This window comes from Pipra filicauda, unplaced genomic scaffold (genome assembly GCF_003945595.2).
Source record: "Pipra filicauda isolate LSUMZ 115617 unplaced genomic scaffold, ASM394559v2 scaffold120_size2142806_pilon, whole genome shotgun sequence".
Classification (NCBI taxonomy): domain Eukaryota; kingdom Metazoa; phylum Chordata; class Aves; order Passeriformes; family Pipridae; genus Pipra; species Pipra filicauda.
The window spans coordinates 1,503,808-1,528,606 of NW_024103663.1; the positions used below are offsets into that span (position 1 = coordinate 1,503,808).

Sequence of the window (24,799 nt, forward strand, 5' to 3'; positions counted from 1 at the left end):
TTCAGTAACTTGTTGCTCCTCCTCACTGCTTGTTGGTCAGTGGGCAAGCTGCTGACAAGGCTGAGGGAGTAAAACCCCACAACAGGAGCTTTGTGCTCTTCACTCCTTAATTTCTGTGGGAGAACGTTGAGTTCTGAGTGTCTTTTTATTCCTGTTCCCAAAGGCTGCAGTGGCTGTAATTTCCAGCCTTCCCAACAAGTCGAAGACTGAAACCGGGGGATTATATATAATTTGACAATCCCAAATAAGAGGCGAGGAGCTGAAGCTCATTGGGTTGTGCAGTGCCCTCCTGCTGGGATATGTGCTAATACCACATAAAAGTAACAACTGTTGAGGAGACTCCCTGCGATGTCCTTTCCCATCCTTTATCACAATTAAGTTAAAAAGGCCGGACCTCTGCAAGCTCTATTTTTATAACTGGGGCACGTGCTGTCACCTTTGAAAGCTGCCACCGATTTAGGAAGGAGCACAGGGAGGGAGGGGACTGCATTTCTATACCTGTACTGCACGAAGTGGGACTTATTCTGGCCTTATTCTGTGCCACTGTCAGCACAAAGGTACCGTGATGCTCTGCAGTCACAGAGGTGTGAGGAATCAATGCCCATCCACGTTTAAGGTTAGCTTATATGGCATGTGATCCTTTCCAGCACTCCGAGGCAGAGGAATTCTGACAACAGCAGAGTCAAAAGGAACCCAGACAAAGAAATGTCAGCATTCATACAATTTAACAAAGCTCCCTACTTGTTTTTACCAAAAAAAAAAAAAAAAAAAAAAAAAAAAAGCCCCGAAAGGTTTCAAACAAAAGGAAATGTCCTTCATTCAACACTGGTAAAATCTTTCAGCGCTGTCAAAGTGACTTCAAAGCTTCTCCGCATCTGCCTGCTCCAGCCAAAGCTGCCTGTCCTCAGGCCTTTGTGATGTATCCTTCTCTGATCAGGAAGTCATAGATTTTCCTGGTTTTGTTCACATCGATCTTGATGAGGGCTCGAGCCTGCGCCAGTCTCAGGCCCCCCTGTTTGTTGCACTCGTTCACTAAAGCAGCTTTATATTCCAAATAGGCTCCAGGGACCAACCTCACCATCTGACAGAGCTGCAAGACAAAAGGTGAAGTTAATAAACACCAACACTTGTCATGCTCCTCCATTCCCAGATCCCTGCTGGGGGAGGAACACGGGGAATATTTTTCTGCAAACACTTCCAACGTGGTGTTTTTTGCACGGGGGAGGCACACGGGAATGGCAGGAGGAGCTGCTTGGATCCACAGGTAGGGAGGGGAGGAGCTTGCTGGCTGCTGCATTCAAAAAACATTCCTGACTGAAAAATAAAGGAGGAGGATGAAAGCAAGCCCTGGGCTGGCAGGAGCACAGCTCTGAGTGTGTTCTGTGTGGGCGTTGCTCCTTCCAAACCCCGGGAAGCAGATGCCAGACTTGCAAGCAGCAATTGGGCCCGCTGGCCGGGAGCCAGGGAGGGCATCTGGCTGCTAATCCCCTGCAGAGTCGGGCTTTAATACCTTCCACACAAGCAGCTCCGCCGGCCCCTCCGGAAGCCTGGGATGGGAGCTGTGCAGGGAGGGCATTCCATGTGTGGAAGTTTGGTAAGGAACTGCTTTCCACAGCCCCTGAGCTGTATGGCTGCACAGCTCCTGTTTAGTTCCCAAGCACCAGCTGCCTTCCAGGAGCACGGCGTGGCTCCCACCAGGGATCCTGCCTGTCTCCTCTCCTTAGTGAGGAAATGCTTCATGCTCGTCCCTCCCTGATAGGAAATTGCAGAATTCCCGGGGCCTCAGACTTTCTGTCTCAGCTGAGGAGGCAATCAGACTCCCCCCCCCACTAATGTCCTGTCACCATTGTTTCTGTGCCGAATAGAGCCAGAAATGCCCGTTCCACGTGGAGCTGGGAGCTGATTCTCCCAGTGCTGCCAGCTCCAGCCAAGGGCACACGCACATGGAGGGAGAGGCTGGAATACAGCTGTGCCTCATGTGCACTGCAATCTGCCCTGGGCAATACAAGGACAGATTAGGACTTCTATTAAAAAATAATAATCTTTTATTTCAGTAGTTTTCCACTGAATTAGAGGACAGGGCTACACTGGGCTGAAAAGCTGAGTCATAAATGCACAGCAGGCCCCTTGCTGCATGTTCACCTGTCCTGGGGGCTGCAGCCCCATTTCTGTCAGCTCTGGTGATCTCACCTGTGCTTCAGGTGAATGCAGGGGCCCTATAAGGGGCTGTGAGCTGCAGTACAAGGCTGAGATAACAACTCAGGGCTTACAGACAGCCCGATCCCATGCCCTTCCACCTGTGCATATAGAATCCCTGACAGATGCACTGTAAAGCAGAAATATGGAAAAACCACAAGAAGAACACTTGTTATCACCTCCATGGTTCACATTAGTGAAACCCCACTGCAGCTGGTTGAGGTTTGGCTCTGAGGTATCTATAAAAGAAGGAGATTTGCTATTTTTGGGGTGTCCTGTGCAGGGCCAGGAGTTGGACTCGATAATGCTTGTGGGTCCCTTCCAGCTCAGGATGTTCTAGGATCCCACAATATTCAGGTTCAGTGACCTGTCCAGTGAAGCCCTTGAGGAAATCCTCTGCCAGTTTGATAACCAGTGTTCATTAGGAAAAAAATGACCCTTCTGCTCAGCCTCACGATGCAGGAAGGGAGGGTGTCACACTGGATGTTATAACAGCACCTAAAAACACCCTGGTGCTCTGCACCTTTCTTTGCTAAATCAGCCAGTTTGCTGCAGCTCTGCTGGATGTGTGGTACAGGAAATTAAGAAGCCAACTGGAAAACCTGAATGATTTTTGTGAGCAGGAAGAGCAATCTGGGCCTGTGGCTGAGGTGACATTCACAGCCCCCCAGACACGGTGTGAGCAGCCCTGGGCTGGGAAGGTACAGTTTTGTAGAGATGATCTTTCCATCTTTCCTCACCTCCTTCTCCTTCTCGTTGAGTTTCTCTGTCCCTGGCAGCCCTGTGAGGTTCAGAGGTGGGGCGCTCCGTCTGCCTGCAGGGGTGAGAGAGGAAACACTCAGCAACTGGGAGCAGTTTGGTCCTGGCTGTTCCTGAGGTGTGTTGTGGAGGGAATTCAATGCCTGACGTTAACCCAGAGTGATCCAAGTGTTTACAGACAGGGTTATTTAGGGCTTAGCATAAAGCTGTGCTGATTGATAAAAGGTTTGATGTCGCAATGGACATAGTTCAGCTCTGTGAATGCTGCATGAGACTCTTGTGCTGTTGGATTTTGGGAGGAACTGCAAGACAGCAGCTTTTGTCAGACTGGCCCCGAGTGTGGCTCAGCTGGGCTGAGCCTCCTGACTAACCCAACTCCACCAGCTCAGGGAGGGTGTGCCAGGGTGTGCGGGACCGACCTCAGCCCTGAAACCAGGGCCTTGTAAGGAGGCTGAGATTATTTATTGGTGTGATTACACAGCCAATTTCTCTGGTATTGCTGACAACTTCGTGAGGCAGAGTTTTCTTTAAATGCCTTTAAATACAATGCAGATACTGTAAAGCAAACGCAGTTTGGAGGTTTATTTTTGTCTGTTACGATAAACAGTCCTGAAAGAAATATTTATCACAAGGTCATCTGCTGTTTCTCACTTTCACTATTGTTTATAATTTTGCTGGGCTGTAACTGGCACAGCTTAAGCTTCCACAAGGGCTGTCTACTTGCAGGTTTGACTTCTTTTGCATAATAGCATTTTTTCTTAACTTCTAGAGCTCAGGACAAAATTTGGGTCATTTATTCACATTTTTAAAAGTCTCTTGCCCCTGTGCTGTGGGTTGCATATTTAGCACTGTTACAGATAGGTCTCTATCCCAGGATGACTTTCCCAAATCTGGCAAAGTGATGAGACCCTGGGAAATGGGCAGCTCTGTTTTCCCTGTGCTGGTGGCTGCTCCAGACCCTGCCCTGTCCAGGGCCTGCCTCTGGCACTGGGGAGTCTCTCTGTCTCCTGGGCATCTGCAGGAACAGACGGGATCTGGCTGCGTGTGGGGAGTGATCAGGGGAACTGAAGGACTAGAGAAGCTGGAGTGTGAGTCTGTGGGAGGTGTAGAGGAAGTTACTTCCCAGCACTGCTCCCTCTTCCCAAGGCCTGGAACGAGTGTGCTGTGATGAGACGCAGCAGAATTTGGTTTTACTCTTTTATAAACCCAGAAAATACCACACACACACACACAAACTACATTAAAGACAACACGTTAAGGCTGCAAAGTTAAGAGCACCAAATCTAGAAGTGAGGCATTAATTTGCCCTCTTGTATATTCAGTGTGATGCAGCCTTTAATTAGAGCCACGTGGCAGCTCTTCCGCAGCATCCCGCCGTTCCCTAGGCAGGATGTTTGCTTAATTAGCAGCTATATGGTATTTTGTTTGGGTTCTGTTCAACATGTGATGCTGCTTGTAAACACTGTGTGCCATCAGAGCTCCACAGGCAGCACAGCCCATGTGCTCCCGGGCTCTTCCCCTTCATGGGACACTGGGTACTTGACAAAAAAGGAAGTTCATTCCTCATTCCAGACCTTCAGCTGGCAGAGACTGTCCTCACTTCATGGACTCTGATGCCCTGAGATACACAAGCTATTTTCTGTCTAAAATACCATATTTTAGCCATCACCAAATATGTTTAAAACACGGTGCACAGCACACTGACTCATTGCTCGGTATCCTGACCCGAGTTTCCAAGGCTCCTGGCAGAAATGAGGAAGAACACACAGACTCAGTGTCCACCTCTGAGAAGTTTGATTCAAGTGGTTTCCCAGCATCCACATAAAAACTGGGCGTAGGGACAGAGCTAAAGCCAGTTTTCCCTGGCAACATTTAACAACCTTATGGTGAAACTTTATCCCAGTCTCATTCACTGCATATCACCCTGAGACCTCAACAAATGGGGTGGGAGCTTGTATGTTCATGAGGACCTTGACTGGTCCCCCAATCTGTCCTTACTGGGCACTGAAAGAAGTTGGGGTCTTCATAGTGGGAAAAAACCCAGAATTTGTGCTTAAAGAATGTGAAGTTTCTTTTGCTTCCTGCCTTGCTAATGTAGCTTTAGGATGGGTTTTGACCTGTAGTCAGAAAAATCCAGAAATTCAGAGAAAAGTCCTACAGGATATGCAAGTGGAATGAGCTGCAGATTGATGTAACGTTGACTTGAGCAGTGCTTAACCATGAGGCTTGAGACTGACACTTTAGCACTTGAGAAAGAGTCAGAAAAAGGCTGTCAGAAAGATATTATGGGTTTTTATCAGACATCATCTAACACCTACCTGTAGTTGAAGGAACTGGTACCGTGGGAGTCAGGCCAGAATCACTGGAAAGAAAGGAAAATTTCAAATTGCCTTCATGTTTTTTTAAAGAATGGCTGCATATATTGGCCTTGAAGGTACTTCTTCCCCAACTTCTAATAATGATACCATTCAACTTGCATAGCCCAAGTCCTGATCTGAAATCAACAGGACTTCTAAATATTTAGTGCTCCTACACTGAAGACCATGTCTGAAACTTGTTAAAAAAACCACCAAAAAATAAATGTGGAGGAGGACACAATAACAAATTCAGTGGAGACTGACTGGGGAAATTCCAAACCATCTCCAGCACACAGGATGCACTTCCTTTAACGTTGCAGCTTGCTCCTTAAATCAAAGTGCTCATGCAGGGTGACGACACATTAATAATGCTGCTACATCTAAAATCATTTGAAATATTCCAAGTGTCATCTGTGCCCTCATTAATATCCATAAAGACCTCATCTCCCTCCATGACTTTATGAACAGCAGTTCAGTTCCTGAAATATAAACCAGAGAAAACTGAGGGTTTTGAGCCCTTAGTCCCTTCCTCGCCTGCACTCAACTAACGACCCACTTCTGAATTTTGCAGCTTGTTCCTGCTGCAGTAAATTGGGAATTAATTTGTTATTATCACACAGGAAAATGTGTTTGATGTTAACTAAATCACAGAACCCCAGGATAGTTTGGGTCGGAAGGGGCCTTGAAGCTCATCCCATCCCACCCCCTGCCCCGGGCAGGGACACCTTCCACCAGACCAGGTTGCTCCAAGCCCTGTCCAGCCTGGGACACTCCCAGGGATGGGGCAGGTTCTTGGGGGCCCCGTGGCAGTGCTCACATGTCTGCCTGGCGGCTGAGCCACTGCTGGCAGGCGCTGCTGTCCTGGATGTACTGCAGCACCTCCGAGAGCATCGTGCGCTTCAGCCGCTCCTCGTCCCGGCTCTTCTTCAGGTGGTCGTAGGTCCTGGCACCTGTGGCAAACACACCCCCCTCCTCAGCACCTGCCTCGGGCACAGTGCTCACACTGCTGCTTCCTGCTTTAGGGAATAAGTGGGAAGCCCTGTAGCTCTGGCCCAGGCTCTGCTGTTCTCCCTCATGACAACTGCTTGGCACCAGAAGGGATTAGATTCCACCCTGCACCCCTTCCCCCATTAATTTCAGGCCAAAAACAAACAAAAAAAGGCTTCCATGGTCCAATTCCAGGCCATTTCATTTAAGTGGAGGTCTTAGGCTTCTCTCCAGATATCACATGTGCTGACAGGCAGTGAAAGTGTCCAGAGAAAAAGCCCTGAGACCACTGTGCCATGGCACAGATATTTTTCTCTGCATCTTTTGCAGAGTGGTGACTAGAGCAGAGCTGTGCCTGACAGTGGGATCTCCCAGCTGATGGCTCAAACCAGCTTTAAAACAGCCCAGCTGGGCTGTGCATCATTCCTGAAGCCTTGTTCAGTCACAGAGCCAGGCATATGCCTTTCATAAAAAAGTGTCTTTTTATTCAACACATCCTGAATGTTGTAAAATCATCCTTCCCCTCCGTGATGGATGGGAATGGGCTGAATAATGCATCAGGTACTTACTGCAGAAATTGGTGATTCCTGCTGCTCTGTATTCCTGGAGTCTCTTTATTTCCCTTCGCAGCTCAAACTCCACTGTTTGACCCCACGAGGAAGCAGGAGAGGAACCCAAAGAACAGAAGTGGGTCAGTGGGGTGGATTGGGGAGGTGGCTATTTCTTACCTGCCTAAGCTGACCAGGTCAGCTATGAGCACACAAACCACAGCCAGGGTTAACCTCCCTCCACAGGATCTCAAACCCACTGTGTCCCAGCTCTCCCTGGTCACAGATTTAAGTTGGTTTCTAACATTTGTGTGTGCTCAGAAAAGTTATTTTCTCTTCATGCCTTGACAGTCACTTTGCCATACCCTGGACAAGGCAAACAATAATAATGTGGGATTTCTGGAAGGCACTTCAGTAAGTTTGAAACACTCCTCCAGCCAGGCTCCTTATGTATCTAATATTCTCTTAGAACTATGATTTTCATAACTGGACCCTCCAAAATTTTTCCTTTCAGACAACAGGTTTTTTGCAGTCAGTTGGATTAAATCAGTAAAAGTTTCTTTTGCTCAGAGATATTTCTTTTGCTCAGAGATATTTCTTTTGCTCAGAGATATTTTATCAGCTGCCCTCCTGCTCAGTTTTACAGGGAGCAAGTTTCCTTGTGAATTTGTTTCCTCCTGCTGCTCAGGAGATCTGTGTAGTGCCTGTACCTGGCTGTCAGGTTCACCTGAGGATTTGTTGTCACCACAACAACAAAACCAGGTTGCAGGAGCAGCACTCCCATATGGGACTCGTGATTTTGCAGGTTCATGCTTTTGGTATTTCACACAGGGTGTCCTGAAAACACAGTCACAACTTTGTAAATGCTTTGTTCCTCCTAGTGAGCAACAGTTTTCCCAGTTTAAGTCACGGAATGAAGCAGGATGTGGTGACTCCTTCTGGAATTTGCCTAAATGCAGGCCATGAGATGATTCAGGGATGGAACAATGCCTCTCCCCTAAGGTAAGGGACATAATGACCACTGCACTATGTAATTACGTGACACAGAATAGTTTAACCTGTATCTTTCAAAGAATTCACAATTTGCTGCCAGCTCCCAATCCCTCCATACGGACATAATATAGGGATTTTGTTCTTCCCGTGAGACAGAGTCCCAGTAAATAAACAGTGGTCTTTTGATAAAAAAAAAATATCACCTCTAACACATGACCAGAATGTTCAGTCAACCAAGAACTCAAAGAAAGAACTGGGACACAGTTTAGCAGAAAAAAAAGCCCACTTGCTGCTCATTTAATGTAATCAAACCACAAACGTATTTGTTTTTCTGAGGTAGTCAGAGGGGGGAGGAGGAGAAAAACAACCAGCTGCCCTCCAGGAGTGGGATATATTTAGGGGATGAGGTGATGCCCAGCCCTGGGTGTGCCTGCTGAGGAGCCCTCCCCACACTCACGTGCGTGGCTCTCGATGAACTTGTCGTGCTCCACCGGGCCCAGGATGCGGGCGAAGCGTCGCATGGTCTCGTAAAGGTCCTGAACCTCCTTCGGGTACCGCCTCTCCAAAACTGCAGGGAGGGGGAAAGAGGGACACCAGAAAGGGACAAAAAAGGGACGTCACTCCTGCTGTGGAGAGAAAACACGTCTGTGGAACGTGAAGTGACTCCCAGCCTCTGAACCGCCCGAAGCTCCGCGTTCTTGGGCGTTTTTGTGTCGCGACTACAAACTGCTGAGTAAAAAGCAGTAAAGTCACACAGCCCTTAAAATCCTAAAAGCACAAACAGTGATATTTAAATGCTGTCTGGTCATTTCTTACAATAGTGAGATGCGTTCAAAGGGCCTGGATTTCACCTTCCTCCCCCTTCTCCCTACTCAGCAGAGCCTGAAATGCTTCTGAAGAGCAATTTTGAGGCAATAACTAAAACACTGAGCTGGGAGTAGTTAGAGCCAGGCAGCTGGAAACAGTTGGGGCAGGAAATGTGCTGGAATTTGGACCATCTGAATACAGTCCAGCATGAATAAACCACACTGGTGACCTGGAAATGCTGAATGTGTGAAGTTTTGCCACTTTGGACTGAAGCAGGTACACCTGATACTCACTCTGAAATTTTCTGAGGTTGATCAGGCCATGATCTCTTATAATTCTGTAAATGAGAGCAAAACGGTATTAATAAGAGCCATTAACTCCTGCATTGCCTCACAAACACAAAGGCTTCAGAAGAAACTTTGATTTAGACCATCAGAGGGGTCTAAAATTAAACATGAATGAGATTTCCATACCCCTTGAGCTGGCTGGAATGGAAACATGAGGCAGTGTGGCTTTAATCAGGGCACATTTTGGATAGTGGTGTGCATTAGCCCTGAGCACAAAGGGAGCTGCAATCTCTTTAAGGGCTGGAATGGCTTCTTTAGGCACAGATTTCACATCCACAACACCTTATAACTTATCCTTCCAAAATCAGAGGTAAAGAGTGTCTCACGAACATGATTTCCAGCTTCAGAGAGAGACAAATGTCCCTCTGCTAGAGTAAGGGGAGAGCTGGACTGTAAATCCCACCACTGGCAGTGGGAGGAAGGAACTTCTCCATGACAGCTTGGATTTTTAAAAAGAGCCAAATGATTGGGGTAACTCTGAGTTCAAAGTGCTCCTGACAGGATCAGGGAAAGGAGCAGAGGGAAAGGCAGGTGCACAAGAAATACATCTGTCCCCAGTTTCAGTAGTTGGGCTGTCAGGGTCAGGTTGGGACTTGCTCTATAAAATCCATTACATTTCCTTTAACATGGACAAAATCTTCCTGTCCTGTGCAGAGGCACCTTTCTGAGGGTGACATCAGCACTTTTTCTGTCATTTTTCGGATTTTTGTCCCACCCTGCTTTAGAAACTTCACAAAACCTGACACTGAGTGATGTAACTGAGCCCTGTGGCACTTTCCTTTAGTATGACATGATTGATCATCGTGGAAATTACACCACCTAAATAGTTTTTATTTCTGAATTACAGAGAAGCAGGTCAATCCATATCTACTCTTCCCTGTCACTCAGCAGAACTGAGCTGTTCTGTGAGGAGAAGGACTGGAGCAGCCTTACTCCAAATCACTAATTCTTCCAGCAGGGAGTAATCTAGCAAGATATGATTTTAAATATTGAACAAAGTATGTGAAAGTTATAATAAAATTTAATTCAATTAATAGACTGAGTCATTCTAGAACGCTGTCCAATGAACTGAATAAATTATTCAGCCTCACGTCAGCAGTTGAGTTATCTTCAGTGTGGAACACTAACTTAGGGACCACTAGGAATTAAAAATAATGATGCAAATATTTCTGTGGAGAAAGTGGGGGTCCAGCAATTAGTCACAGCCTGGCAGCCTTTTTTTCCCCCCTGAAGTAGGAAATTAATGATGTGCAATCCATCAGCATTGCACAGGGAGGGAAAGAACAGAGATTTGCCTCTCTCTGTCTGGTTCCAGCCCTGGATCTGTGATGGGTTTTCCAAATTCCGTTTCAGTTTCCACTCTGCAAATGTGACCTCATAAGGTGTGTTGGAACACTGGGGACCAGGATGTATTAATGAAGCAAAGGAACACACTTGAAAACTCACTTTTTCCTTCTCTGCCTTTCCTTTAACCTGGAATGATAGATATCTACAACTGCAATCTTCAGGGCTGCAAAATAAAAAGATTAAAGAATTCATAAGTGATCACTGTGTGAGGCTGATTTTCAAGCCCTTATGTTCAGGGTAGGCTGAAATGGTCACTGCTTTGCTGTTTTAAAAGTCCTGTGGCAATTTTACAGGGGCATCAGCTCACCAGACACTAACCTGCAGTATGTGCTACCTGTGTAAGCTTCTTTTGGCTTACTCCTTCCAAATTCATCACTGTAAACACAATGTAAACATGAACCTGGGTAGATCCTGAGAACTCTTTCCCTTCTTGGGCTGTTTCACTATCAGCACTTATTTGTTCCTTCACACATGCAATTGTTAAGTATTTCCTCTGAAAAGCAAATTTATCAGATTTAAGGATCTGAAGTATCATCTTCAGGCAAAGGAACTCCAATAAATAGACCCAGATCTGAACTGTGAAGATTCAAAGTGGCCTTTGCTACGGTTCTTAAAAACATCCAGAAGATTCCAGCTTGTTAACTTCCAAACTTATCTGTCTGCCAGGAGAACAAAGAACAGTTCAGGACAATGTGAAGAAGCCCAGGAAAAAGCCATGCTCATTAGAAATCATGCCCTTTCCAAAATCAAACCTGTCTGCAGGCTGGCTGATCCACTCACAGATCCTGCAGCTCCTTTTTCCTGTAACCATCCGGTTAATAAACTTCTTTTTTTTTGGGGAAATTCTTGCAAGACAAGATAAAGAGACACCTATCACCTCCCCCCCCCGTTCTGTTAAATAACACACAAATTCTGGGTCATTTTGGCTGATTTCGTGGTGGCTTTTCTTTCCTTTACATTAATCATTTCCAAACGCTCTTGGAAGGAAGAGACTTTAAGCCCTGACAGTGGTTTAGAGGCTGTGAGACAACAACCAGCCCTTGGAAAAAGGGGAAGAGCACGTCCCTTTTCATCCCAGTGCCGTGGGAACAGGGGTGGCCCAAGGGGGGCAGAACTCAGAATCCATTTCTCTCTGTAGTTACACAAAAAGAGCAAAACTGATAGTGGCTGTTTATTGATTGCACTCTCGGATAAATAATTAATAATGCAATTAAGAAGTGTGGTTATGTGTCTGTGTTAAGTATGCATTTATGTGCAAACACCAGGAAGCCCCCAGCCTCTGGGAAATTCATCCGTGCATCCCCCTGGGAAATCAAATTTCATACAAACAGGGACAGCTGAAGCTCAAAGGCTGAGGGGACTCACTCAGGAGCCACACTTGCTGATCCCAAGCAAAAAAAATCTTCAGTTTACACAAATTATTCGATGCTAATCTCAAAGCAAAAGGTTCCATATGAGATGGGAGGGGTGGTGCAATACTCCTACTTATTTTTGCAAATTTCTTGCGTTTCCAAGCATCATTGTGTATTTTCATAACGAGGTATTTTGAGTTTCCCAATTTAAGAACGAGCAGAGAGAGCAAATTCTCCTTCCTGCTCAAATGTGGGGACAAGAAATTGGGAACGCAGCAAGTTAAACATGAATGAAATCCATTAGGAAGGGCTGGAATTGGTGCCAACTTATAGAAAATATTTTTGTAGTTTTTAGACCCTCTGCAAGCTCAGCCAGCTTGTTATTTCGTGGGGTTTGTGTGGGCAGAGCTTAATAAGTACATGCAGAAACTGCACTGGAGAACCTCTATAAATATCACAAGTAATTATGCACCTCTAACCATCGTTTTGGTGCTTTCACCTGAGTGCACAATATTCTAAAGAAATGATGATCAGCTGGGGAGGGGAAGGAGCAAATGAAGGGAAAAAATGGAGCTCCTGCCCACAGAAAAATTAGTATTTGCTGCCACATGGCCTTTTGGAGGGGCTTTTGTTTTTAATAGACATATTCACACAGGACCAGGCGATTACCAAATCTGGAATGCATGAATAACTCCGACTACTACACTGTTACACACTGCATGGAAATGAGAGAGGAGATGCTGCAGGAATGAGAATGATTTGCCTGTGCTTTTCCCCATGGATCCTAGCAGGGAGGCAGCTGTTTGTCCTGGTAATGTGAGATAATCCAAGCTGACACGGCGTTCCCAGTGTCCATTCTGGGCACTGATAAGGCTCTTGGTGCAGCTCTGAAGGACCCCGTGATAGGCAGAAATTCAAGGCTCCTTTCTCCACTCCAAAAAAAAAAAAACAAACAAACCCAAAATATTTTGGTTTCTCCAGAAGTGTGTCCAAAACAGTTTTTTCTTTGCTTTTCATTCCTCTTGGGCCTCGTTTGGTCTGCAAAAAACTTTGCTGAGCGCTAATGAGTGAGACCTTTGTTTCCTGCGAGGGAACCTGCTTGGCATGGGAGGCCCAAATAATGGGAAGAATGCAAACTAATCCCAGTAAACAGGCTGCGTGACCAGTGTGTGCCAGGCTTGGGACAAATTTAATGGCTACAGTCCAAATTCACCCTCCCTGGAGGAAAGCAGGACCCATGGCAAACAGTTATCTGCCTTTGGAGCATGTCAGGAACCTCCACAAAGGAATAAACATCATGTTCTGTCTAGGAGGACACTGAGGGCCTTGCAGCTTCAAATCAAACTTCCCTGCCACTTGCAGCCTATTTCCACTCACTTCTAAACTTGTGGTTTCAGCAATTACTTTGCAGTGTTAGAAGTGAAAATCATTTACATGAGAAGGGGGGGGGGGGAAAGCTGGGAAAAAGATAAATTACCAACGTTCTAATTCAGCCTGATGAAAACTTGTAGTTCATGAAATATTCAAGCACTGTGGGCTGAATTAGGGTTGTAACTGGTTGCTGCTTTTGATCTGTCCATTATGTTTTTGTGTAACTGCAATATATATTTGCATTCCCTTACTGTAGTGCCAGCAGTGAATAAAAGGGAACAATTCCAGAATTTAATTGAAATATGAGAGATTTCATACAATTTCTACCATCTCACCAATATCAATAAGTGACCAAAGGATGCCTGTGACCTCCTGTGAGGTGGGAGGAGCTGGTGAGGCAGCAGGTACAGATTCTGTGTTCCTCATAAAAGCTGCCTGGGAGTCTTATCACCTTGTATTAAATTGCATTTTCTTGTGGGAATACCAAGAACTTGCTTAGTGTGACACAGGGAAATATAACAGAGAAAATATATGATATATATAAAATTATGTATGTATCTCATATAAAAGATATAATACATCAGAAAACAGAGATCAAGCAGCTCAGATCTAGAACTTCTAAAAAAATAATTTTTAAAAATGTTAAGAAAAGCAATGTGGGAGAAAGAGAACGAGGGGGAATTCCACTCCAATGGAAGCATCAAATATTCCTGTGTGATGTGCAGCCTCAACACTGCAGAACTGATCTGTGACTTGTGAACCAAAGGAAAGAGAGACCAAAGGAACTACACTGGTGTGTTCTCAGGGTCTAGCTTGAGGAACTTTCAGAAAACAGAATATAAAAGTAGTTTTCAAAAATTAATCTTGAACCCAGTGAAGTTTAATGCATGGCAGGAAAACAAACAGAGGATTTTCTCACAGCCTGATCCTTAATCTCTGCTGTGAGGCCCCATGTGGGTTTCCCTGGGCTGTAAAATGTGTTAAACCCCTGTTTTACATCTTTACCTTTACATCCAGGTTGCCTCTCAACCATCTCTGCCTGTCAGCTACAGAGTACAAAGGCTTCTTAAGCCATCCCTGCCTTCAGAGCCACATGTTGAGCCATTTTCTGCTCTGTGAAATCCCACAATTAGGTTGCAAAATATTCTCAAGCGAAGTCAGCAGCTGAGATCTTTAAAACTGCAGGACAGGGGAGGATGTGGCTCCTTCCTTTTTTTTTGGTATTAACTCTGGAGAAGGGAAAGATCTCATTCCAGATTTTTTGCAAAAAGGATTCTTTTTCTCCCTGAGATGCCTCATGTGAAAGAAAAACAGCTGGCTAGACCCTGAGACTCCATTTTTCAGAGGGTTTCTCTCTCACGTGGGCAGACCTGGGACAGCTGTGGGAAGGCAGATGCCAGAGTTCCCGAGAGCAGAGAGATCCAAAATGTAGTTGGTCACACTCCACACCCTCTGCCAAACAGTTTTCCCAGAGCAAATGCCTGACCTCCCTTGCTGAACACTGAAGACAACTGAAGGATGGGCTGGAGAACACCCAATGAAATTATCAGGCAAAAGATTGGACAGATAGAGGGAAGTATTTTTTCACACAACACATAATTAAATTCCCAACTCCTAATTCGATTGTGGAAGTCCCTGCTGCAGGATGGAGGGGGGCAGGAGCACAGGCAGACACAGTTCTAGCAGTACCTAGCTGAGCTCCAGGAGGACAAACCCGTGGTCAAAAGGGTCTGAACACAACCTGGGGCTCAAGGAGTCTCTGAACTTATCCCTGCAGGAAATGCAGAGGGGGCAAAAAAGTTGCTGAGGGGAGGGCTGGAGCACCTTCCCTGTGGAGACAGGCTGGGAGAGCTGGGGCTGTTCAGCCTGGAGAAGAGAGGGTTGTGTGGAGACCTCAGAGCCCCTTCCAGGATCTAAAGGGGCTACAGGGGAGCTGGAGAGGGAGTGCAGTGATAAGACAAGGGGGAATGGGTTCAAACTGAAAAAGGGGAAATTTAGGTTAAACATATGGAAGAAATCCTTCCCTGGGAGGGTGGGGAGGCCCTGGCACAGGTTGCCCAGAGAAGCTGTGGCTGCCCCATCCCTGAAAGCATCCAAGGCCAGGTTGGATGGGGCTTGGAGCAAGCTGGGATAGTGGAAAGTGTCCCTGTCCATGGCAGGGGGTGGGATGAGGTGAGCTTTAAGGTCCCTTCCAACCCAAACCATTCCAGGACCCTACAATTTCTGTGGAAGATATGCCAGGAAAAGGATCTGCCTGTACTGACTGCTCTGACATTCTCCTCCCTGTGCACTGTGGGGACACTGAGTGGGACAGACCCCAGGGTTTGTCCCTGTGCAGCTCTGGGATCTGCTGAAGGGATGAGGAATGACTCTTGCACTCAGTGACAACTTAACCAGGAGAACAGCAAGAGAGACCTTAAATGGCTGAACTGTGCATGGGAGGAAGGAGGGGTGGGGGAATGGAAGGCAGTGCTGGAAAACCTGCTTTAGTGAACATTAATCTACCCATTAATGAACAGAACTAGAAGATAATTCTGCTTTTTCAGTTTACCAGGACCTAGAATAGGACACGGAAGCAAGAAAATGTATCTTTCAATAGCAATAAAAAGAAACAGTAGAGAGCTGGCATGATGAATGCCTGACATGGCCCCAGGCCAGTCCCCCTTTCAATAAATGTTAAAAGGGAGCAGGGACTGACATACGATTCTCATAACCTTCCCTGAGCCAAGGGAGTTTGCATTCTTTAAAGCTCCTGCATACACTGCTGTATTTCCAACTGATTTTTTTAACTTTGGCAAGACTGTCTGTACGTAACAGGATTTGTCTGTCTCCAAGGGATGCAAAGGCTTTAGCTTAGAACTGCCTGACACAGATGGGAGAATTCTGAGGCATAAACACAGGACTTTTAAACACTGCATGTACTTATAAACGTGGGGAAAAGTGGGATCTTTTCTTCCCTGTGGATTAAAATGTCACTCTAATAACTCCTGTTATTTCCTATTATTGAGGCAGCTACGTTCACAGAAACTCAGAGCAGTAACTGGACTCACACCATCATCTTCAGAATCAAAAGGGAGTTGTCACACACAGCTAATGCTGCTCTAACTCAGGGCATGCTTAACACATGAAAAATCACACAGCTTCAAGAGTACAACAGCTTAAATGTGTTTCACATGGTCTTAAACTACACACCTCCTTGCTGCCTGCATTAATACCTACCCTGAGATCACAGATATTTAGATATTTACTAAACCATTATACTAACTATTGTACTTTACAACTGGCTGTATTTCAGCAGTGAGTGAGGTGCATTATTCTGTACCTAAATACCATTTGTACATCAGTTGGTTAAGAACTTTTAAAAGAGATTTGAAAGTGAGGACCGTAGAAACGCTGGTGTTTAAATCCCAGTGAGATTTTAAAAAACACATGATAAAAACATAGATTAAAAAAAACCCAAACATTAAAAAACCCACACAGTAAAAATGTATGTACACACTTTTAAAGTGTGTAGTGAAAGAGACTCAATGAAAAGCTGTGTAGACACTCTGAAACGTTGTTTTCAGACAGGGTACAAAAATATGGGACTTACCATGCAAAATGTCTGAATCATCTTCTACAAAATCAATATCTCTCAAATCCCATTCGGCATAGTTGTCAAACTCCTGTTCAGAGGTGATTAATACATTGTCACCCACCAGCACTAAAATATTGGTCTCAAGTTTCAGTACAAGCAGAAGGACTGAAAACAGGGATATTTCCTCAAACACAGCGGTTCAAGGTTCCATCCCTGAGCAACAAACATCCCAGGGGAGCTTTCCCTGGGCAATGTGTGACAGCACCCCCTGGAGCTGGAGCAGGGGGTTGGGACAGGGTAAGGAGAATTAACCATGACCCCCATGTGATGGGAACCCACCCACTGGGATGGAAAGCAGAATCATACAAGCCCAGAATATCCTGAGCTGGAAGGGCCCCACAGGGATCGTCAAGTCCAACTCCTGACCCTCCACAGGACAATCCCAACAATCCCACCCTGTGCCTGAGAGCATTTTGCAGGCACAGGGTGGGGTTCCTGGGATGGTCCTGTGTTTCACCAATCACTTTGGTGCTGATTCTGCTCAGATGTACAAAACCAAGCTCCTGTATGGCTGAAATCATTCCTTCATGGACAGGAGCAGGAACTGGGGCCTTGGGCCCACAGCTAAAAGCACTGAAAAGAGGGCAGGTTTTACAAGGCATGTCTGGAGCAGGGTCTTGTGTGCTTCCCTAAGGCAGATGACAGTGCTGGAGCTGATCCCTTTGGCTGAGCATCTAATTCTCAGCATCCACTCTGCTTAAGCAAGGGCATTCCTGGCTGGACATCTGGTGGCAGCAGCATGTCCTACAGCCTCACTGACTGCTCCCAGCTTTGCAGGCCACCAGCGCCACCTCTGTCATCAAATCCTTCATTAATCCCCAGGTTTAATCACAGAATTGCAGGATATCTCAGGTTGGAAGGGACCCATAAGGATCAGAGTCCAGGATAACCTTAAAACCTCCTCATGGGATAACCTTAAACTAAACCACAAGACTCAGAGCATCACTCAGTCCTGTCCTCTCTCCTGATGTTTTAAAATGAAGAGTAAAGACCCACAGGCAGGGGGCAAACAGGTGTGTGTGTGCTGAGCTTGCACTCAGCAGCAAATTTAAAATAATGGGAGAAGAGTCAGCCTTACCTCAACAAAGTCAGCTCTGGCTGGCATGTACCCAGCCATGTCCCTGGAGAGCAAGGAATCAAAAGTTGGCCTTGGGGGATCATCAGCAGCTGGAAAAAACAAAGGTTTGTAGTTGTTGTGTAGGGCTTGGGGTCTTTTTTTTTTTTTTTAAAAAGATCTGTAAATAAGTGTTTATTTTTCAGGAAAAGTGGGAATAATTAGTTGAAGAAAAATACCCTGATGGGGCTTTTGTTTAGAGTTATAGTCGGAAAAAGACTGAGTCCATCCAGAGAAAAATGCAGTAATCTGACATCTTTGTAGTACTCCCAAAAGTCAAACACAAATTCAAGGTAATAAATAGGTAATAAAATGTAAACTTTGCATTTTAGAGCTGAGCATCCCCCCATAAACCTCTGCAGATCCCTGGGGCTCAGCGTGCAGGTTCTTTCAGTTAATAGCAACAGGAGTGTTAAATTTGCCTTCTTCTGGGGGCCATTGACAGAGCTGCAATTAAAGCCAGAAGAACTCCCAATGTTTACAGCACTTCCCAGCTGAGGAGCTCAGTGTTTTACAGACAATAATAGTCTGAGGCTCACAATACACTTGTGCAGGAGCTGAGCATTATATGTCCCATGCTACAGATAAAACAAGCTGAGGCACAGAGAGTTTGTCTTGGCCCAGGTCACATAAAAAAATCAATAACAGCCAGGGACAGAACCAAAATTGCCCAGTTCCTACTGCTTAGCTCTAACCACTTTACTGGGAAATTTAAACCTCCAGACACCCAGCAACCATCTCAGCCAGAGCTGCTTCAGAGAGGAGCAGCTGCCAGACTGGGGGAACACTAAAGATGTGAAATGCAAGGAAAACTGAGAATTCGTTAAATTGCTTGGAGATTTAGCTCAGACTTTTTAACAGGCAGTTTTAAAGAGAGAGGTGTGAAATCAGCAGAGTTGAAAGGGGTGGTTTTGTGAGGAATCACATCAGCAGTCAGGCCTGGGACACGGTGTATACACAATAACATCCCCACCGTCAGAGGAAACGTTTAAAGGCAGGGATACTCACGGTGGAAGGGAATGGCTGTTTCCTGGTGCTGCACCTCCTCTGCCTGCTTCAGGTTCAGCAGGGTGGATGCAAACAGGGGGTTGTTGATGAAGTGTTTCATGTAGTGCTTCTCACACTCCTCCTTGGATTTGGTGCACATCTGGTTGGCTACGTCCTGCCTGGAGTGGGGAGAGGGGGAGGCTTCACGTGAAGGACATGGAAATGTCCAGTTTCTTTTCATTCCCCTAGTGGGAAAAGATGTTTTTGGGCAAGAGAGTGATCATGTTGTGTGTAGAGAACTGCCCTGTGATGATGAATTCACGTTTTCAGTACCAACACGAGCCAATACTCAGATTTGATACAGTGTAAAAGGGAGCACGTTTTGGGTGGCCACAAACAATGCAAACCACTCTCTTTGCATGAGAAACTCCCTGCCTGATGGGATGGACCAGGTTTGGAAATTTACTATTGTTATTTCAGGGCTTTTCACACATTTCTCTAACTCCAGGTAAGGGCAAATTCTAAGTCTGGAACTGCATTCTACTTCCTAAGTTTCTCCTGTGCTTTTAAGTGGATACTGGTTTCCCCTTTCATGTTAAACAGTTTTTTTTAGGAAGAAATCCTTCCCTGTGAGGGTGGGGAGGTCCTGGCACAGGTTGCCCAGAGCAGCTGTGGCTGCCCCATCCCTGCAAGTGTCCAAGGCCAGGTTGGACAGGGCTTGGAGCAACCTGGGCTGGTGGAAGGTGTCCCTGCCCATGGCAGAGGGTGGAACTGGATGGGCTTTAAGGTCCCTTCCAACCCCAAACCATTCCATATCTCTATGATTCTATTTTTTTTAAACACCAAAATGGTCGTACAAAACACATCCTAGGAATCTTCACAAAATTTTCCTGGAAAAGTGGTTGACTAGAAATGTGAAGTATTCGGTCTTGATAAAGTGGCTGTGTAAGTTGAGGACTTTAGAAAAAATTAATCTACCAGCAGCAATCATTTTACTGTCTGTTAAACTCAAAACTGGATGCAAGAGATTCCAGGATGAAAAGTCAGTTTTTCCTTTATTTGGTAAAGGCTGAAAAAGGCCAAATGTTTGAGGAAAAAATGAAGATTATTTGTATTGCTAAGCAGACCAAAGTGTACTCGACAGCACATTGCAACCAGTTCTCAGTCTGAATTCTGGCAGCAACATGCACCTAGGAACTCTCAGTTCTGGTTCAGTGAATGCTGGGGTTCTGTGCTTTTAATACAGCTATTTTTTCATGAAGGAGAAGACAAACAACTCATGAAAACAGGATCTGGAACAGGTCTTCCACTTTAGCTGCTAGTGTCTCACCCCAATAAACCATTGAACTTGCAATGTGCACTGGTGTGTTCAACAGTGAGATCCAGGGAAATGAAAGGAAAAACTGCCCATTATTCACTGAAATTGGCTGAACCACTGAATTCTCACCAGTTCCCAAATCCACAGTCCATCACAGCTTCGAGGAGAGACATTTCCTCCTGAGCTGTCCAGTTGGGATCCAAGACAGGGAAATCGGACGTCTGGAGAAGAGAAAGGCAGATCAAACTGCTGTGACCCTCTGTTCTAACCCACCTCAGGAAGAGCAAAGAAGTTCTAAACCACAGGGCAGCACAGCAGATAATTCTGGTAGTTTTAAACTTTCACTGTGTCCCATGAAACCTGATGGAACAACTGTTGAATTATTTAGGGCGCTGGGACATCAACCACAGCAAACCCTGGCACATGTTGCACCTCCCAGCTGTAATTCAATGATGTTGTGTTATGAAATACAGCAAAAATTACTGAAGACTTTAAAAACTATTAATTTGGGGGAAGAAAAAACAAGGATAGGGAAACAGAGGTTGATTTACATGGCTAAAGAACTGGAAGTCTAGTGAGGTGCACTGTGCTATCCAGGCACAATAAAAAATGCAGCTTTAAATGACTCCACTACCCCATTATGTTCCAGGTGGATTTTAATTTGCAATCATGGAAGATTTTTTTTTTTTATTGTTCTAAACCTTTGAATCAAAGAATTGCATCACTTAATCTTTCAGTGTAATATTAATAAGCAAGTGTCTCACTCCTGGGAAGTTGTGAAAGCTCAGGACTGAATAGGTGTTATCCAAAAGGAATATTTACCATTATCTCATAGGTGTGATCACTTTGATGTTTCTTGTATTCAAATCCTCGGGTGAAACACTGCAGAACAAAAGATCACCATTATGTTGGGCTCTTACTTCTGCCCTGAAAACATTTTCACTGGTCCCTTTCTCCCTTTTATTCTCTGACCACTGGGCATCCAAAACTTCCCACCTGATATATTCAATTTTTCTGATGTAATGTTAGAAATCCCATCAAATGGCAGAAAGATCTGGGTTAAAATTGTGTTAATCTTTGTATCTTGCCTGTCTTTTGCCCTCAGACGTAACTCCTGTGAATCCCAAATTTTTTTGATAAGTATTTATGGCAAAGTCAGGCAGCTGAAAAAAAATTTAGTGTTATATTTTAAAGTTGATTGTTTCAGGAAAAAAACACAGAGCATTTAGTAAGTATTGAAAACACAGTTTCCCTCTAATCTTGGTTCTCTGATTAAAAGCACCAGCATGGTTTGTAGCTATTTTTAACAGCTAAGTATCTGGGGTTTTTTAAGTACAGATAAATGAGCAAAAATACACCCAATACACAAAATAGGGTTTTGTGTATTTTGTACATACCTGAGCACAAGACTCAGCTCTTTTTTAGAAGTTACTGCCCATTTTTAATAATAATAACACAAACTTATTCATTTAGTAACTAAACCAGCAGTACTTTCTGTGGTTATCAGATCACACATATTACCTTGAAAGAACTGCATCTGGTCACAAACAATTAATGTTAATATTGCAGGTTTTCCTTTTCCGTTTGGGAGGGGGAAAAAAAATGTGTGTGGACAGGGGAAGGGTGTTCCTGGATGGATTTTCTTTTCCATGCCATAAAAAAATGACAGAAATGATCCTCCTCCAGACGTGCAGCAGCAGGCTGGGTTCCAGCCAGGCTGACTGCATGTCTTTGGCCGCTGCACAAAGACCTCCTTCACCTGCTCCTGCCTCAGTTCCTCATCCTCCACGTCCCCTTTGCCGTTTCCCTGTCCCTGAGCAAATAAGTGTGTTGGTACAGGTTTAGAGAGACCGGTTATTGATGTGCTTATGGACAGCCTGGCACCAGCCAGGCCTTTGATGGCTTTCTCAGAGGAATTTAGTGCCTCTTCTCTGCTGCTGGCACTCACCTGCAGGCACAGGAGGAAGGGAGGGGGCCCACACTCAGCACACTTCACGTAGGGCTCCGAGAGGTACGAGGAGCAGCCTCGGCACGGGGGCTTGTCAAAGGGGTCATCTGGGAAACCAAAGGAAAACCTCACGTAACACAAGCCAGGCACTGGTTTGGCACCACCTAAATTCACTTGTGCCCAGCCCCAGGAGTTGTGTGCCCCTCCCAGCTCAGTGAATTCTATGGATTTTCAGTGTGTCATCTCTTCCCTACTGCAGCTTCTGCAAACATGTTAAATATTCCTTGTTCAGCACGAGTTGCAGCAGAGATGTTGGCACTGCATCTCTGCTGGACCTGAAACACTGAGGGCTAAACCCAAACTTGTGCAACGAACCCAAAGGAAAAGTCTCCTCTGCAGCAGCCTCCTGGTACAGCTCAGCAAGGCTGCACCAGCTGCCTGGTTTGATCCTGTGCTCATCTTCTGCAAAGACCAGAGCCCAGACCTTATTTGCAGAGCATTCTGCACAGCAGCTGCACTCCCCATCCACGTGCCTCGAGCTGGACTCACAGAGCACATTGCTGAGGCTGCAAAGGCATCAACAGGATTGTTGCAACCCGTCCAAACCTCAGGCTCTGCTCAGGTTCTCGACAAGGAATGAAACTGCCCTGTGAGTTTTTCATATTTTGTTCATGGCAAAGTGGTCAAAATAAACAGACTGTCAGGTTATAATGGCTTCAAACGTACAGAGAGCAGGGTTAGATTTGATATTGTGAAGGAATTCTCCCCTGTGAGGGTGGGGAGGCCCTGGCACAGGTTGCCCAGAGAAGCTGTGGCTGCCCCTGGATCCCTGGAAGTGTCCAAGGCCAGGTTGGACGGGGCTTGGAGCAATCTGGGATAGTGGAAGGTGTCCCTGCCCGTGGCAGGGGGTGGGACTGGATGGTCTTTAAGGTCCCATCCAACCCAAACCATTCCAGGATTCCACGATTCTATGATTCTTTTCCAAGAAAATGGGTTTGAACCAGCTCAACTATAAGAAGTAGGCAGAAAAAAGACCCAAATTCCCACTGAATCATTTGAGTCCTCGTGCTCTTGAGAATTTGGACAAAGAAGTGATTCTGTGGACCAAATCCTGCTGGTTTCTGTCTCCCTCTCCCATGGCTGCTGATTTCTTAAAACAATGGCAAACCCTTTCCAAATGTCATGGAATCACAGGATTGTTTAGGTTGGTAAAGCCCTCTGAGTCGAGTCCAACCACTAACCCAGCCCTGCCGTCTTCACCACTAATCCACGTCCCCAGGTGCCACATCCACACGTTTTTTTTGAACGCTTCCAGGGATGGTGACCACAAAATCCCACAGCTCTGAGAAATCCTTGTGCCTGCTTTTCTGTGGGAGGTTAATTATCTGCTGGCACTTACTGCTGAAGGAGGCCAGGCGCTCCATTGCTGCCCCGGGTGCTGGTCCTGCTCCTCGGAGTAAAACCTGTCCTGCCCAAACACCCAGGGAGTGGGAGCCTTGTGCCAACCAGGGTGTCCAAAGGGAATTCTCTTCCGCAGCCCCCCCCAGGTGTGATCCTCCCAGAAGGTCCTGAACAGAAAGCAAAAGGGCTGTCACAGCCTCCAGACACCATTCCCAGGGCTGAGGGTCTGTTCTCTGGGTGTGAGAAGGAATCAAACACGGGGAGATGGGATGGAGTGTAAGGAGATGTGGAGTGACGGGGATACAGTCCCAAACTGAAGGTTCCTGTGGGAATGGATGTGCTGAGCATGGCTATGAGCAGATGGAGTGCAAGGAAGTGTTCTGCACCTCCCAGAAGCACTGGGAAGAGAAGGAGCAGGTCAGGGATGGCACAGGCACAGCAGTGCAAACGCTGCCCTGCTCCTGCCAACACCATTTCAGTGCTGACAGTGGCAGCTTCCTTGGACAGCCTGATCCACCAGCTCCTGCACAGGGAGGTCCTACACTCATTCCATCACCCATACCCCGCTCCCCAGATCCCACTCCCCATTCTCCCATATCCCACTCCCTAATCCCCATATCTCAATGCCCACTTCCCCATATCCCAATCCCCACTCCTCATGTCACTCTCCCACATATGCCACTCCCAATTCCCCCATATCCCACTCCCCATTCCCCACTCTCCATATCCCTACGTCCCCCATATCCCATTCCCCATACTCCCGTATCTCACTCCCCAATTCCCACATCCCATATCCCACATCCCCATATCCCAATCCCTACTCCCCATATCCCATATCCCACATCCCCACTCCCCATATCCCAGTCCCTACTCCCCATATCCCATATCCCACATCCCCACTCCCCATATCCCAGTCCCTACTCCCCATATCCCACATCCCCACTCCCCATATCCCACATCCCTACTCCCCATATCCCATATCCCATATCCCACATCCCGACCCCCCCTCCAGCCCCGGCCGCCCCTTCCCTCCCTCCCCGCCAGGGGGCGCCCCCCACCCCTCCAGGCCCCGCCCCCTGTGTGGCCCCGCCCCCTCCCGGCCCCGGCGCGGCCCGCGAGGCTCCCGCGCTCCCGGCGCCGCGCTCGCTCCCCCCTCGCCGTCCCACCGGCCGCCCGGACGCCGCCCTCCGCGCTCCCCCGCGCCCCGCCCCGGCCCCGGCTCCCCGCTCGCCCCCTCGCCCCTGGCGGGCCGCGCCGGGGCCGCCTCCTCTCACCTCGCTCGGGGCGGCGGGTCGGGCCCGCGCGCGCCCCGCCGTGCGCACGCGCCGGG

At 46.6% G+C, this 24,799-nt stretch overlaps 1 protein-coding gene across 2 annotated transcripts; it reads right to left on the bottom strand.

Moving 5' to 3' along the window:
• Nucleotides 1-787: 787 nt before the first annotated feature.
• TADA2A (transcriptional adaptor 2A) lies at nt 788-24,785 on the bottom strand. Of its 2 annotated transcripts, none has more exons than XM_027751573.2 (16): nt 24,744-24,785; nt 23,468-23,636; nt 22,069-22,175; nt 20,943-21,002; nt 20,250-20,341; nt 18,824-18,981; nt 17,780-17,868; nt 16,657-16,729; nt 10,441-10,504; nt 8,941-8,984; nt 8,298-8,408; nt 6,869-6,940; nt 6,130-6,262; nt 5,274-5,317; nt 2,937-3,010; nt 788-1,090 (listed from the first exon to the last, which is right to left on the bottom strand). In XM_027751573.2, exons 2-16 carry the CDS (start codon nt 23,490-23,492, stop codon nt 905-907), a joined length of 1,332 nt encoding a protein of 443 aa, XP_027607374.1. In that variant the 5' UTR covers nt 23,493-23,636; nt 24,744-24,785; the 3' UTR covers nt 788-904. The 2 variants fall into 2 exon arrangements, with proteins under 2 accessions (XP_027607374.1, XP_039243246.1); XM_039387312.1 differs by lacking the exon at nt 24,744-24,785 and adding an exon at nt 23,856-23,967 and having other exon boundaries at nt 905-1,090.
• Between the last annotated feature and the right edge of the window lie 14 nt (nt 24,786-24,799).

Bases quoted from the DNA above. Each gene is read 5' to 3' on its own strand.
- TADA2A (XM_027751573.2), bottom strand. From the start codon at position 23,492: ATGGAGCGCCTGGCCTCCTTCAGCA. The intron at 22,176-23,467 runs GTAAGTGCCAGC...TTGGTTTCCCAG, and splicing joins GCGCCTGGCCTCCTTCAGCA to ATGACCCCTTTGACAAGCCC. The intron at 20,342-20,942 runs GTAAATATTCCT...TCTCTTCTCCAG, and splicing joins ATCACACCTATGAGATAATG to ACGTCCGATTTCCCTGTCTT.